The 15,214-nt window shown below is 28.7% G+C and overlaps 2 protein-coding genes across 6 annotated transcripts in view; one reads left to right on the plus strand and one right to left on the minus strand.

Annotated features, from left to right (window-relative positions):
- LOC107437043 (ribulose-phosphate 3-epimerase) overlaps nucleotides 1-12,658 on the minus strand; it is a 15,544-nt gene extending 2,886 nt beyond the window's left edge. Inside the window, exons 1-4 of the mRNA XM_016048912.3 lie at nucleotides 12,416-12,658; nucleotides 3,244-3,351; nucleotides 1,864-1,998; nucleotides 1,290-1,376 (exon numbers count right to left, since the gene is read on the minus strand). Of these exons, the coding sequence (XP_015904398.1) occupies nucleotides 1,290-1,376; nucleotides 1,864-1,998; nucleotides 3,244-3,351; nucleotides 12,416-12,658 (573 nt within the window). The remainder of the gene's footprint in view (nucleotides 1-1,289; nucleotides 1,377-1,863; nucleotides 1,999-3,243; nucleotides 3,352-12,415) is intronic.
- Nucleotides 12,659-12,856: 198 nt separating this feature from the next.
- LOC107437044 (B-cell receptor-associated protein 29) overlaps nucleotides 12,857-15,214 on the plus strand; it is a 41,579-nt gene continuing 39,221 nt past the window's right edge. The window contains exon 1 of one of the 5 annotated variants that reach the window (XM_016048916.4): nucleotides 12,857-12,993. The gene's annotated coding sequence lies outside the window, so the exon portion shown is untranslated. Of the gene's footprint in view, nucleotides 13,452-13,636; nucleotides 14,045-15,214 lie in introns of those variants that run through there. The other 4 variants (XM_016048914.4, XM_016048915.4, XM_016048918.4 and 1 more) reach the window with 4 other exon arrangements.

Consider the following 15,214-nt stretch of genomic DNA (forward strand, 5'->3'; position numbering starts at 1 on the left):
CAAAAATTAACCTTTTATTTTTCACAATATTTTTTTAAAAAAATGTTATAATTTCTGCATCACAGGATGATAAAAAAGATATCTATTTTTAAAAAAAATTGTTTTTAAATATAAATATATTAGTTTAAATTGGAAATACAAAATAACTGAAAAATGTATTAACAGTTTTGAAGGGCATGGCATCAGTTTCAGTTACTGACACATCATCACTATGCTAAAAGAATTGAACATGAATGAAATAAAAGTATTCTTGAATAGTACTATAGATAAACAAACCTGTTTATCACTAACCAAGCACTTAGTCCCTAATAGCTTAACCTGTATGGCAAGGTCAAGCTTCATTTATGTGCTATTAAATGAGAGGACCAATTGAACTTGATTACTGATTAATCTTCCTTTGTTTAATGTTTAAATTGAAGAGTCAAACAATATTAATAAAACATTATACTTTTAAAAACAAATATTCCGTAGTAGATTTAATTATCAATACGTTATTAGTTCTATGTTTATTTTACCTCTTAAATATTATTCAGATAAAATTGTGACATAATTTGAGTAAAAGGGTTTTGGACAGGACGGTTTAAATCGTGGATTAATCTATTCTGTCCTAAACCTTGCCAACCCTGGTTTAGGGCACTTTTGCAGCAAATGTAACCATTCCAATAGTCTTTATCAAAAGTAAAATAAATTTGGACAAATATGTTATGTTAGGAGAAAGTTTATTACTTAAAACACGACAGATTACTTCAGGGTATTTTTTCAATTGGATAATACACATTTCTAAGAGTGCAAAACTCTCGAAGCTAAATCTGTAAATTTACTTGATTCGCTGGGGAGGAGTACAAATAAGATCTCGTCCTCTATTGACATAGAGGACGCTTGGGAAAACATTTCCGTGGACATTTCTTTCAGGATTCCCTCTCCTTATTCAAGTGATTGAAAAATTAGCATTAATTTTTGCAAAATCCACATTTTGAAGCCATTTTTTTTCTCACTATAAGAGTTGTTACAAAATTACACAATGTTGGAACATAAAATAAAAATAAACCATATTTTCATTCAATTTAATATTGAACTTCTACTACTAACACATTGTAATAAAAATCAGTAAACTAATTTGAAGGGGGAAAAAAAAAACACTACGTATAAAATAAAATCACATAAATGCCAGGAAGCAATGCAAAAAAAAAATTACTCCAGCTCATGTATATCTTCAAAACTGACGAAAAATTTAAACAATGTAATGAAAAGCAACAATCATAATATTTATAAATAAAAATATAGCTTACTTCAGCACATAAGTCTATAGTATTGGGGCCAACACCACCATCTACTTCGATATCCAGATTCTTATAAGCAGATCTTAAAAATCTGACCTGAAAAAAAAAAAAAAAAAAAACTTTTCGGTTTTAGTTAACTATATACATTTGAGCAGATACTATCCTAATACAAATATTTGCCTAAAATAGTACAATTCAGATTGACAAAAATTTATAAATGGTCTATTATTTTACAAACCACTGAGTTTATATTTTAAATCCAGAAAATTTTATTTAGCTTCCAACATACTATTACAAAGTTTGGAAACAGTAATTGATTAAACTAGCATGAATGTAGTTTAAATTACTACCAAAAATTATTTGAGCTTTATTAATTAGAGATTTTATTAGATTAATTTTATATAATTAGATGGAGGAACATTTTACTTTTTTATTTTAATAATTCTATGTGAAGTTAGTCAACCTTATATTTAACATTTATTACTGAACATATTATTTGCCATTAAACACAAAATGAATAGTTTTATTTGAAACTTAAATCGATTACATAAGTTGGTAAAATGCTTTTCTAAAGCTTTCTTACTTTTTCCATCATATCTACCATGAATTTTTGGCCACCAAATCCTGGCTCAACAGTCATAATGAGAACAAGATCAACCTCTTCGATGTAAGGAACAACAACTTCAACAGGAGTTCCAGGTTTGACACCGATTCCAGCCTAGAAAAGAAAAAAAAAATCTTCATTGAAACTTAACTTTAAAAAAAAATTTTTTTTTTCTCTTAAATGTTTTGATTAAACTACATAACTTTATAATTAAAGAATCACTATCAATCACTTTAATCGTGATGACCATCGACTATAAAATGTTTTTTAACCAGATTTTTCAATTTATAATTAGCTGTTATTTTGTACAAATGAGACATTCATTGTTAATAAACTTTCTAGTGTTAATAGTAATTCTGCAAATGAAGTTAACATTTGAGTATAATGATTAGAATGTCCCCCAAAAAAAAGCATAAGTAACTAAAACTTTTAAAAGTAGGTAAAAAAAATCTATAAAACAAATAATAAAAAATTAATTAGAACATTTTGAAATTAACACTTCTTTCCATTTATTATAAAAACTGGATCGTCTGAAATTTATCTTACTGTCCATTTCCAGTTTAAATTTATCTAGAGATTTTGTAACTTGCCTTAGGGACTTAACTTGCTTGGAGCTAATTTTCTTGTGGGCATAAAATTTAGTTTTAACATTAGTTATTATATACAATTTTTCATTCTTCTTTTTATTTATATTTCTGCGGAAAAATTTTAAGTTTGGTTTCAAAACTGTAAAAACAATTCAGAAATGTTTTGTATGGAAGGAACAAGTAACTTTACTTATAACAATAAATTGTAACTTGTAGTACGTACAGGTTAAACGTGTGGTTTGATAATTTAATTGTATCATAGTATTAATAAAATGTGATTATGATAATTTAAAAGTTTTATATATTTAAAGAATTACATTTTATCACATTCATGATAAAATCACATACCTTAAACACTGAAGAACTACAGTTACATTAACCTCTTAAAAAATTTTTACATTTAATTACTTTTTTCAAATTTTTCATTTAGAATTTTTTCACTTATTTAAAAATGCTATACTAAATAACTTGAAAATTAATAATGTAATTAATACTAGCTTGCAATTATTAACTGTTATGCAAATTGCTTGAATAGTTGATATTTCTTTCTGAAGAAAGGATTTTTTTTCTTTTCATTTCTTCAACATTGGTTTTAAGAAATCTACTTGTTCAGAGGCAGTTTATTTCATTAAGTAAGAAGCTTGTTATCTCTAAATAAAGCACTTAATATTTTATGAAATGCTACTGTTATAAAGAAATTATTGTAATATAGATTTGACATTCTGAATGAAAATTGAACTAATTAATGATGCTTTGTCAAAATGAATATCACCTTCATTCCAGCTTCTTTGATTTTTCTGATCACACCCAAAGGCTTTTCAGTTGCCTCAATGTGAAAAGTGTATTGTTCAGCTCCTGCATCAGCCATTGGTTCCACCCACTTGAAATTTAAAAAAAATAAGAGTTAGTTAAAGCTAAATAATTAACAACAGTTAGTATTATACACTTAATTGCACACTAAAAATGTTTTCAATTTGCTAGAAAAAACTAACACAGTAAAACATTCGTTAAGCAGACATTCTTGGGACTGAAAAATCTGTCCATTTATAAGAGTTGTCAGTTTAAGGGAAGGATACCCTAATAACGAAGTTTAACACTGTAAATTGTTTTTAGAATATTTTCAAAGATGTAGAAATAATAAAATAATCTACAAAGATATTTATTCAAACTTTAAGAAAGATAAAAAAGAATATATAAAGAAGTTTGATATAAATACATAATTCCATATGTAGCAACAGATAAATGAATATAATTTTCCTATTAGCATAGATACTCAAGTTAGACATATGATACCGAATAGGAGCTTTCAGTCCACAGTCGGTTTCAATTAATAGGTTTACATCCCCTTACACTTACCTATCATTTGATAGGGAACAGGGTTAATACCTTCTTGAAAGTAAACCTCCCACGATTCACAGAAAAAAATAGCAATGCATACCTGTAAATCACGAGGTCCTACGCAGTTGATTATTCACAATTAATCAGCTATCAAGTGTCTGAATAAATGTTTTAAAAGAAATTTTCAATGGGGAAGAAACATTGAGAGCACTTAAGATGTCATTTCAACTTGAGGGGTCTCATAACCTGTGTAGTCCAGATGAAAAGATGCCGCTGTCCGAATCAGAAGAGCAGTATCATTTTCTCTCTTTTCTTTACAAAGAGGCAAGGGGACAAGAGAAAGATTGATTCTTCAGTAGTGAAATAGCTTAACAATATTTTTAGTTATGGATAACAGGGTGCGTAGCCAAATCTTTGAATCAAAAATAAGCACTTTTTAAAAACTTTTCAAGCACTTTACAAAAATTCTCAAGCGCTCAAAAAATCCATATTCAATCAATGATTTTTAAAAACTTTTCAAGCACTTTACAAAAATTCTCAAGCGCTCAAAAAATCCATATTCAATCAATGATATTATTGAAAAACAAAAACTTTTTATAAACAGTTTCAGCGTTGAAAAAACCCAAAAAGATACGAGAGTAAATCGAAACAATCAGTACTTTCCCACATCACCGAGTGAATTCAACTTGACCCTGAACTCAGAACAAAAGTACCCTTACCCCCTACGTCAAAAAAAGTGTTAGAAGTAAAATAAAATAAACAAGAACAAAATTAAAATAAATTAAAAAGAAAAACATTTCATAAGGATCTGATATTCTCTATCCGAATTGGAGCACTCGGGTTTCGGTTTCAAGTGTGCGCGCATGCGCAAGTCATAACGTGGGTACGACATGAAGTCCGCGTGAATGATTACGTAGCAAACTCCCCATTTTTCGTTAAATGCATGGGATCCACCAGATATCACTGAAGGGGGAAAAAATTATTCGGATAAATAGCACTTTTTAAAAACGTCAGCTGAAAAAAGCACCTTTAAAAGCTTTTAAAAACGAAATCCCCAAAAAAGCAACTTTAAGTAATTTTTACAAATGCTACGCACCCTGGATAAGGCAAAAAATTTACATCCTTTAAAACTGGTGAAAAGCATGCAAATATAGAGGCGTCTGTTTTGCAGGCGTGTCCATAACAGAAGGTTTCACTATATATATAATATCGTTGCCAAGAGGAAGGATGAAAACCTGCCTTAGGTAGGGGAAGAGGGCAATATATTTAGTTAAGAGAGAATCCAAGTGATACACAAATTTAAGTGCTCTGATATGAAAATTAGGGGAATTCTTGCAAAAAAAAAAATCTGCAAAATGTTTCGTTTTAAAGAATAAGAGAAATCTGAGTAATAACAATTAGTCTATTAAATGGATCGAGGGAAAAGAATGTTTCTCACAGTTGATTAAAGGGAAAGTTACAAAATATTAATTCCTACTTGAGATCTAAGTTTAGTATAAAGAAAGACGAAGTGAATAATTAATAGTGAAAAAGCGTTTAGTTTTGAATATTAAATAAGAAAGAAGACTTAGATAAAGAAATAATATAAAAAGATTACTTGAAGGTTTTTATGTTACATCCCCCCCCTCCTTGAAAAATTTTAATTTCCATCTAAAAAAGCATAGAAATAATCTATTTGCAAAACTTTCCCTATGTTAGATGAACAATTAAAATGAAAAGAGTAAAATAAATGCAATATGAAATATAAAAAAACGTAATTTTGCGATATATTAAACACATTGTTACACATTTTATGCAGATAATTGTTTGTAGACCTACTTTACAATCAAATGAATTTTTATTTACTTTTCAAAATTTTCTCTGACTCTTTGTAAGTTCAGTTCTAAGTTAGTTTATTTTTCTTGAGGATCTGTCACCAATAAATGCTCTTCTTCAATACTACTTTCATATGAAATTGTAAATTTCCACACTCACTTTAAAAGTGTAAATATTCAAAAACATGAGATATGAAAATACAAGTTGACATTTTTTCGTTATAGGAAAAATTTCAATCTGAAGTTAAAACAATAGTAATGCTTACTTTTTTTTAAAAAAGTGACACATTGGTTGTCATTCACTTTATTTATTTTTTTATATTTGTACCTGTGGCAGAATTTTTTCAGGCTTTCTGCGACATGCCTCTCAAATACTAACACCTTTCTGCAAGACACTTTTGAAAATAACAAATATACATGTTTCTAATTTAAAGTAACAAAAGTGTCAACTTAAAAAAAAAAAAAAAAACTTTGTAACGTATGAAAGAATTTTTTTAGTTGAATATGCAATATTTTTTCATTCTAATATTATGGGTGATATTCTCGCATTCTGTAGGAGAAAACGTAGCAATTATTTTATGTAGTGTTTTGTAAATTATTATCATATAAAAAAAATAATTAAAAAAATTGTGAAATCTGTAACATTAATTACTGAAGAAAAAGATTGAGCAAATCACACAAGTCTGACTCTTCAAAAAGGGGTTACTAAATGCAAATTTTCATTTCGAAATTCAGTTGTAATAAATAATGTATTAAAAATATCAAATTTTAAAAGTTATGTGAAAAGCAATAGTAATAACTGCCTTAAAATAAATAGAATGGAAATTTCTGCAGAAAAGAAAACCACATTTTTTACTTTATTATTCTTCAGTTTTTATTATTCTCAAATGAGAATAGAAAAATCACAAGCATTTTTTCTCCATCCGACGCGCGAGAAAGGCATATTTTGAAAATAATTCTGGTAAAACCTTTCAAAAATTTCTGCAGAAAAGAAACCCAATTTTTTCCCCTTCTCTAAGGAAAAATCTTTCTGCAAGAGCTCGATAATATTCCACAACGATTCTGTCATGGCGATATTTGTCATGTCAATAAAAAAGTATTTGAACATATATAAATATATTTTTGTAAAAATTTCCTGAAGTTGGGAATTTTTTTTCTTCTTTCATTATCTTGGATTAGCATATATGCCCTAAGTAGTAGAGCACCATTACTATAATCAGCCTCAAGAATAATAGAAAATTGAAGATTACTTTTAATTGTGCTATCTAAATCCTTACTTTTAAGTCCATTTTTTGCTTCATTTTCTTTAATTCACTTTTTAAATTCTTGAGTTTATTATTTTTTTTATGTCTAAAATTTCCTTTTCTTAAGCCTTTGACGGCTATGAACGGGTTCGGCTCGCAATCGAATCTTGCTTCATAAAGCTCGCAAACGAGTTCCCCAAAACGATTTCGACTAAAATGTTATAAACGAGCACTACTAGCGTAGCGAAAATTTTCCCCCAATGCCAGCTGAACTCGTTCGCCATTATTATTCTGCATTGATTATGTTAAAAACGAATCCTAATCGCGAAACGTAGTTAGTTTTAATGTCTACAGATGGCAATACGGCTTCCATAAAATTCTTTTCATAATGAAGGGGGAATTTCATTTTTACCTTGTTCTTTTTATGCGTATTTTGGCGAATTTTTTAGGGTGTAAAATGGTTCAAAAGCGAAAGTTTGATAATTGTAATTATGATGATGATTAATGATACAGAAAGTTTATCAAGTTTTGAGTCTGATGAAGACTTTGTTCACAGTATTTAGGTAATTATTGTATTTAAATGCTTCATGAAGTTTTACATTAGTTGTATTTTAGTCCTTTCAATTTAATATTTGTCTTATACAGTACACTCTCGATTATCCGTGTGCGGATTATCCGGTCCGTGCTTCTTTCGGAGTCACAAATTTTTTTTTAAAGAGAAACATTTTCAAGATTATCATGCATGTAAAATATATGTTGATATGAATAGAAATCTTGTCAAATAAGTCTCGTCATTTATTAACAGAATATGAATCTAATGTTTTTAATTGATAATAATCGCTGCAATAGTAAGTTATGAAGTTATAACACTTTTTGAAAGCAATATTCATTATTGGATGCAGTATATTAGCAGCATGGTCAAAGGTAAAATCGTCTACGTTATCACGATCGTGGAGAAAGATCATACTGCTTGATCTTCTTATATTGAAGAATATGACAGCAGTATTCTTGATGAGGAAAATTTAGAAGATTCGTTTCAAAGTGATGTATGTGAGCTTGACTTCCAGTATTTAACAGATGAGGAAATTGTTATTAACTGTGTTGTTAAATCAAATAGTGATGATGGTACTGATGCAGAAGATGTAATAAATGAGGGAAATACAATTCCTGATTCTGCTGCTCTACAATCTGTGGAAACTTTATTAGATTGATTATATGGGAGAACGAGGATTTGATTACGGTGACGTTACTATGGTACGTAAAATATGTGTCAATATACGGCAAGAGATGAACAAACAGCAGAAGCAAAGACGCATTACACATTTTTTTAAGCAGTAAATGCTAAATTCCTAATTTGATGCTATACAGCAGTGGTGCGCAAACTAGGGGTCTCGACCCCTGTGGGGGTCGCCAGAAGTTTTTTGGGGGTCGCCAAATTTTTATGAAATGCATTATCCCTGCATACCATACAGTGTACATATAAAGAGTGAAGCCCTGTCACTCACTGTTTAATTGCAATTGGATTTCCGAAATGTCACGAAATATCGAGTCAGAAGTCATAAAACGCATACAAAATTCATCTCTATTTGCTTTACAACTGGACGAGACTACCGAAGACTCAGCCTTGCCATAAATTTTGGCTATTCCATAAATATCCCGTTTTATGCAAGAATGTCATCAGAATGTTAATACAATTTGCATCAACGTATTTATGTGAAACTGGATTTAGCAAACTAGTTTCAATAAAAACTAAATACCGCTCGCGTTTAAACCCTGAACATGATATGCGAATTGCAATTAGCAACATACATCCAAACATCGATGAGATAATTAGAAACTTGCAGCCACATACATCTCATTAAAGGGCAATTTACTGATTTTTGTGTTATACAAAAAGTATTTTCTTAAAATTATAAATAAAATTAATACCAGTCAAATATGATGATGTTTTTTTCCGATGAAACGAAAGAAATGCGCGAAATGTACATCGTATTTGTGAACATTTATCTCTAGGGGGTCGCCAAAAATTTTCTCTCAACAGAAGGGGTCGCAGTCGAAAAAAGTTTGCGCACCGCTGCTATACAGCATGCAAATGTAAGTAATTTTTATATTTTTTGTACTGATGTTCATTTTTTCTTAAATAAAAAGGAGTTTTTGGATTATCTGTGTTTTTCGATTGTCCGTGCGATCCGTCCCGGTTATTAATCCGGATTATCGGGAGTGCACTGTATTTATAATTAACTATTATTATTTATATAATTGATTATAATCATTTATAATTTACTATTTAATAAGTATAATTTATTAATTATTTTAAAGAGCGTAAAATCTGTTATTTATGTACTATAAATACTTTAAGAAATTTTTAAAACGCGTGAGGTGAGCTATCTACGGCACCGCCAGAGAAGGGTGACATTTTCGGAAGAATGGCAGGGGAAAACAGCTGCCACTTTCGACTACTGTTTACTCATAATACTGTGCGAATTAAGTAAACGAAAATTGCCCATTTTCCTAACCGTCAAAGGGTTGAAAAAAAATTCTTTTCATTCTTTATTTATACTTTTATTTTTGTTATTGGTATTGCAATCTTTAAACTGGATTTCAGGAAAACTGCATAAAGACAAGTTGCTTTGACGATCAGAAAAAGCTATCAGTTTTCTCTGATTTTTCATTGCAACTTGCTTAACACAATCTATCACCAATTGGAATCTAATGCAAGCTTTTAAAGACTAATTTACCATATGCCGTATTAAGTTTAAAGTAGGGTGACCCGGGGTAATTCACGATCACTCTGTTTCTGGGGTAAATAATGATCACCTAAGTTTTATTTTAAAAAAATAATTTTTTTCTAAATTTGAGACATGGACGAGAATGCTTGTACACTTTATTAAGGTATAACTACATTCACTTAATAATGGTTTTTTGTTTAATCTAACAAAATAAGTATCTTTTAAACTGCTTTCTGTATTTTCCATTTCAAAGATGGGTTTCAAAAAGTGCACATTTCTGCAAAGATCTCCCTCCTTCTCTTAATAATAAATATTTTGAGTTCCTTTCTTTTTCTTTGATATGAAAATAGTGTAAGCTCTTGCTTAATTGTTTCACATCTGCTGTAAACATTATAATTGATTATAGGAAACTATATCAAATGTTGCCCCTACAGATGGGGTAATTACTGATCACTGGGGTAATTCCTGATCATTGTCATTTCTTTCCATAAATAGTATTAAAATAAGGTAATAAATAGCTAATTGTCTTTTCTTAAGTAACAGTTCATATTTATCAAGTGGAATGACTATAAAATATATTTTAACTCAATTTAATCACAAAATTTGTTTTTAACCGTATGCTAGACAAATGTGTTCCAATTTGTCTTACCTTGCTTCTATCTTAATTTTATGTGTGTACATTGTTAGAATAATTTTTAAGTTTATAAATTAGCCTAATATAAATATGGTGAGAAATTATAAGCCTAAAAAGGATACTAAGGTTCTAGAAAGCAAAATTAGTTCTAGTAATTAAAATTTCTTAATTAATAAATTTCTTTTAATGATTGAAAATGAAAATTTCAGTGTGAGAGCTGCTGCCAGAGCTGTTGACATACCTTACTTAACTTTACACTCTCCCTTAATGAAGTTACAAAATCCAGCAGAAGTAACCCATGTGGAAACTCTTTCTTATATTCCAGCAGAACATGAGAATGAGTTGGCTGCTTGCCTAAAATGTATGGCACAATACAAAGATTTTTGGAAAATTTAAAGTGTTAACCTTTATATTTGCTTTTTAAATAAATTGTTTTATTAGCTGCTTAAACATATATTTTTGGTTCATTTGTTTGATCTTGATGTCTTATTTGTTAATTACCACTGTATAATTATTTTTAAACAGCCCCTTTATGATTAAAACTGGTGATCAGTAATTACCCCAGAAGTGATCAGGAATTACCCCAGAAAGGATCAAGAGAAAGGGTAATTCCTGATCACTAAAAATTTAAAATATTTTAAATTCTAATTAGATTTTCAAACAAAACAAGCTAGCCTAGGACTCATCTCATATAGCCTCAAACATGCAGTAAATATTATAATTCTATCTATATAGTTTTCTTACAAAATAGATGTTTGCATTTTTTGATCAGGAATTACCCCAGGTCACACTACTTATTGTGTCAACACTTATATTGGTAGTTTTATTAGTCACAATTAGATATTAGGCAATTTTAATATTTTCATTTCAATTTTGAACATATTTTGAGTATACCTGGATACTATTTCTTGTCATTCGTGTTTGGTCATTTTCTTATCCTAATACTGGAATTGATTCTCAGCGATAAGAAACTTGGTTTGCTTATAGAAATGTCTGAGCCAGCCTGAACACTAATGTCGGACTCAAACATTGACATGTTTGACTTTTTTTTTTGATTAGAATTCAAAGTTTATCTTGATTAAAATTTTCACAGCTAGTATTTAATTCATTTTTAAGTTATTTGTATTATTTTTAAATTTTTTTGATACTTCCATATTTATAGTTTTTGCCACATTCAAATATTAAAAATAAATTTCAATAATTGTAAATAAATGTTTGTATTGCAAAAATAAATATTATCAAATGAAATGTTACAGATCAGAAAGAAAGTTAATAAATTTTAGTTAATCAGTTACATTATTTCTGCTATTTAAACAAACACCAATTATTTTCATAACTGTGAAATATTTTGAAACTATTTTTAGAATTAAAGTATAGATCAAAATAAATAAAATCATTAATCATCAATATAAAGATCATTAAAAAAAATCAATACTATTTTTCAGATTAATATAAACAATGGTAAAAGTTGTTTCAAATCTGATTAACACTTCAATTGAACACCTAGACACCAAGGAAGGTTCTTGTTTAGAGACTTGGAAGTTTATTTCTTTACTTTCATTTGTACTTTACTCACATTACTTTTTCTCTTGCTTTAATAATTTTCTGAAAATGGTTGTTGTAGTTCATTTACGTCGCACTAGAGCTGCACAATGGGCTATTGGCGACGATCTGGGAAACATCCCTGAGGATGATCCAAAGACAAAATTCAGAATAACATTATAAAACAAAATTTTTCTTCTCAAACTCAAACACATAGAGGTTCCTATTCAAGTGAAATGAATTCATTCTAACTATGGTTTTCAGTGATAAATTGATTCAAAAAATGTCTTTCAATAATTATTCAATTTATAAGAAACACTTTTAAAAATAATTTTGTTAACAATTTTCAATATTTAAATAGTTTAACAAATATTTCAGATGATTGCAGATACAAATATCTAACTCTAAAACAAAACTTGTCTCAAGAAAACACTTCTGATTGTTTTACAATCAAAAACATACTGGATGAATGAGTCGAAGGAGGTTATATCAATTGCATAAGGGTGAAAACAATACAGAATGAAGAACTAAATTTGCTGCAAAAATAGAGAGATCCAGTTACTTTACAGATCAGAAAGACCTCCAGACGGAGGAAGACAAACAAACCTCATAAATAAAAATTAAATGGAAAAAAAATACCAACTTTTGCTGGGTCAGCTACCATCATATGCATATCACAAAAGGTAGAAGGAAGTTTTTTTTTCAAACATTTGACTACGGGATGACCAAAAGTTAAGTTAGGGACAAAATGTCCATCCATCACATCTAAATGTAAATAATCAGCTCCAGAATCCAATAATCGTTGAGATTCTGCATATATATTTGATAAATCAGAATTTAAAATAGACGGGCCTATTTTACATTGAATAGTAGCACAAGACGACATTTTTAATGTAAGTTTAATTGCGCTGACAGAATTAATTTAATTTAAAAAAAAAAAGAGTTGTTACTAGTCGACCTTCCATGCGAAAGTAGGCAAAATACTTTTTGCAAGAGAAATGATAAAAGCTTATCGCTACAAAATTAAATTTATCTTCGTTCTTCGGAGATGATTCATGGAGTTTTTAACTGCGCTTTAACACATTTCTCGAGATAAATGAGAAAATTTTATTTATGGAAATCTGTAGATGACCACTTGAAATCTTTGTTTTCATTTGATTATCTACAGACAACTCCACCCTATTTCTGACAGTCGAAGTTTCAGTTCATAAATCGCGCGAAGTATGTTTATTTTTGTCTGACTGTCTTTTTATTTTTGTTTAAATTAAAATTCTTCGCTAACAAATTAAGTAATCACTTTTCGTTATTTCATATTTTCAATGTAAAAATTTTATTTCATTTTTAGCCATTTTTTTAGGTTTTAAATATCTTTTAGTGCCTAGTATAATAGTTAGGGAGTTGATAACATTTTTTTATCATTTAAATTTCATTTTGTGTTTGAAAATACAAACAAGTATTTTTTAAGACCATTTCAAAGATTAAATAGTATTTTGAGATTTATAGTGAAATACTTGGGGGTGCGTGGTGTTTTTTATTTTAATATTCTTAAATTACATGATGTGACTTGCATAGACTGATGTGCCTCCCCTATAAGATTTTTAAATGCACCCTATTTTGGAATTTAACAAATTTTTTTAAAAATTTAATATGAAACAAGCACACTATGAAGGGACATTCGGGTATTTATAATCATTCATATTATATTAATTTATTGATTTTAATTTAATTAATGACGAATTACTTCCTTAATATTATTTAATAAGGATTAAATAATTTAGATAGCAAAGTGAAATTTAGAAAAAGTACAAAATTGGAACATTGTATACACTTACAACATAATTTTGGAAATTTGATTTATGAATATGAGAAAATAACTCTCTATCTTACAATATTTATATTCAAAGTTCACTTCTAGGTTATTTTTATTTGTAAAGTGAATTAAAAGAAAATTTATGATTCAGGGCTGATTGTGCTCCGGAAAAAATCCGAATTTCGGGATTTTTCGCTAACAGTGATCTGAAAATTTCCGGAGGTGGAAAATCCAGATGTTTCAAAAAATCATTGATCAAAGAGAATTCCGGAAATCAAATTTACAAAGATGGAACTTAAAAACACAGTTTTAATTGTTTGTAAGGGAGAGCCAGAGAGTTACTTTATAAGCTTATATTCATGATTAATATTCATTTTTTATAAGAAAATAGTTGTTATAATCATAAACTCAAGAAAGAAAGACATATTTGTAAATTTAAATTACTTCTCCAGGTCATCATAGGTATGTGTAAAATTTTGAATATATTTTAAGTAAGCTAAGAAATATTGAGATAAAGGAAAAAGACCTTGTTTAAATTTTTTCCAATTTAAACTTTTTTTTTTTTTCAACTCAGGAAATTTTCCGGAATTTTGACTTGGGCTCACACACAGTCACCTGATACGCTTTTAAAAATGCCCAAGTATTTAGATATACCTACTGGTGGCAATTATAAAAATTTTAATTGTAATTATTTTTTTATTATTTTAATTGCTTCCTTTTTTTATTTTTTAACATTCAACTTATCTTTGTGTGTTGGGTATTTATAGTCTTTTTTTTTATTGCAATTTATATATTTTAATTTAAACAATTTTAATGTTAATTAATAAAAAATAACAATAATAATTGTGATAAAAGAGCTGAATTTAAAAAAATGACTGAATTGGGACATAATATATATTCATCGATTTACAACATTGAAATGAAATTTATCCTAATAATACAAGAAAATAACTCACAACTATATTCAGATTTTACTTACGGGTTTATTTTTTTTCTAAAGTGAATAAAAAATATCTTAATTATTTTTATTGTAAACTATGCATTACCTTTCTGAATGAAATGCAAGGTGCCCAAGTAATTAGACATGTTGACGGTGATTATAATAATTTATAAAGATGTATTTTAAAATAAATTAAATGTAATGTTCTTGAAGGAAAGTAAAAAAAAATAGATGACTATTTTAATTTAAGAAATCGTATGGGGTCTATCACTTAAAATAAAACAAGCTCTTTATAGCTCAAAATAAGATTCAACATTCAGTTGGGCAGTGTTTTCACTACAGCGCGAGAACGCGAGAATCTCGCATATTTTTTTATATTCTCGCATTAAAAAATGATTACCGCGAGAAATTCGCGCATTCCATAAAAAAATTTCAAAATTCGCGAATTTCTCGCATTTTGAAAAAAATTTCTCTTTTGCGCCATTTAGAATAAAATCCGTTTCACTTTTCTTCCTGGATCTTTTATTATTTTCAACCTCTGCCCCATTATCTAGCTTCCCTATTTACCAGTATTGATCAGAACCTTTAAGAACAACAGAACACCATCCTTCCGAACCACGGAACCTCTTTCAGAACGCATTTCTCTGCAACCACGTGTTTACCGTAGGTAAGGTTTCTTCATGTAAGACGTT

The sequence above is a fragment of the Parasteatoda tepidariorum genome, chromosome 6 (genome assembly GCF_043381705.1).
Source record: "Parasteatoda tepidariorum isolate YZ-2023 chromosome 6, CAS_Ptep_4.0, whole genome shotgun sequence".
NCBI classification, from domain to species: Eukaryota; Metazoa; Arthropoda; class Arachnida; order Araneae; family Theridiidae; genus Parasteatoda; species Parasteatoda tepidariorum.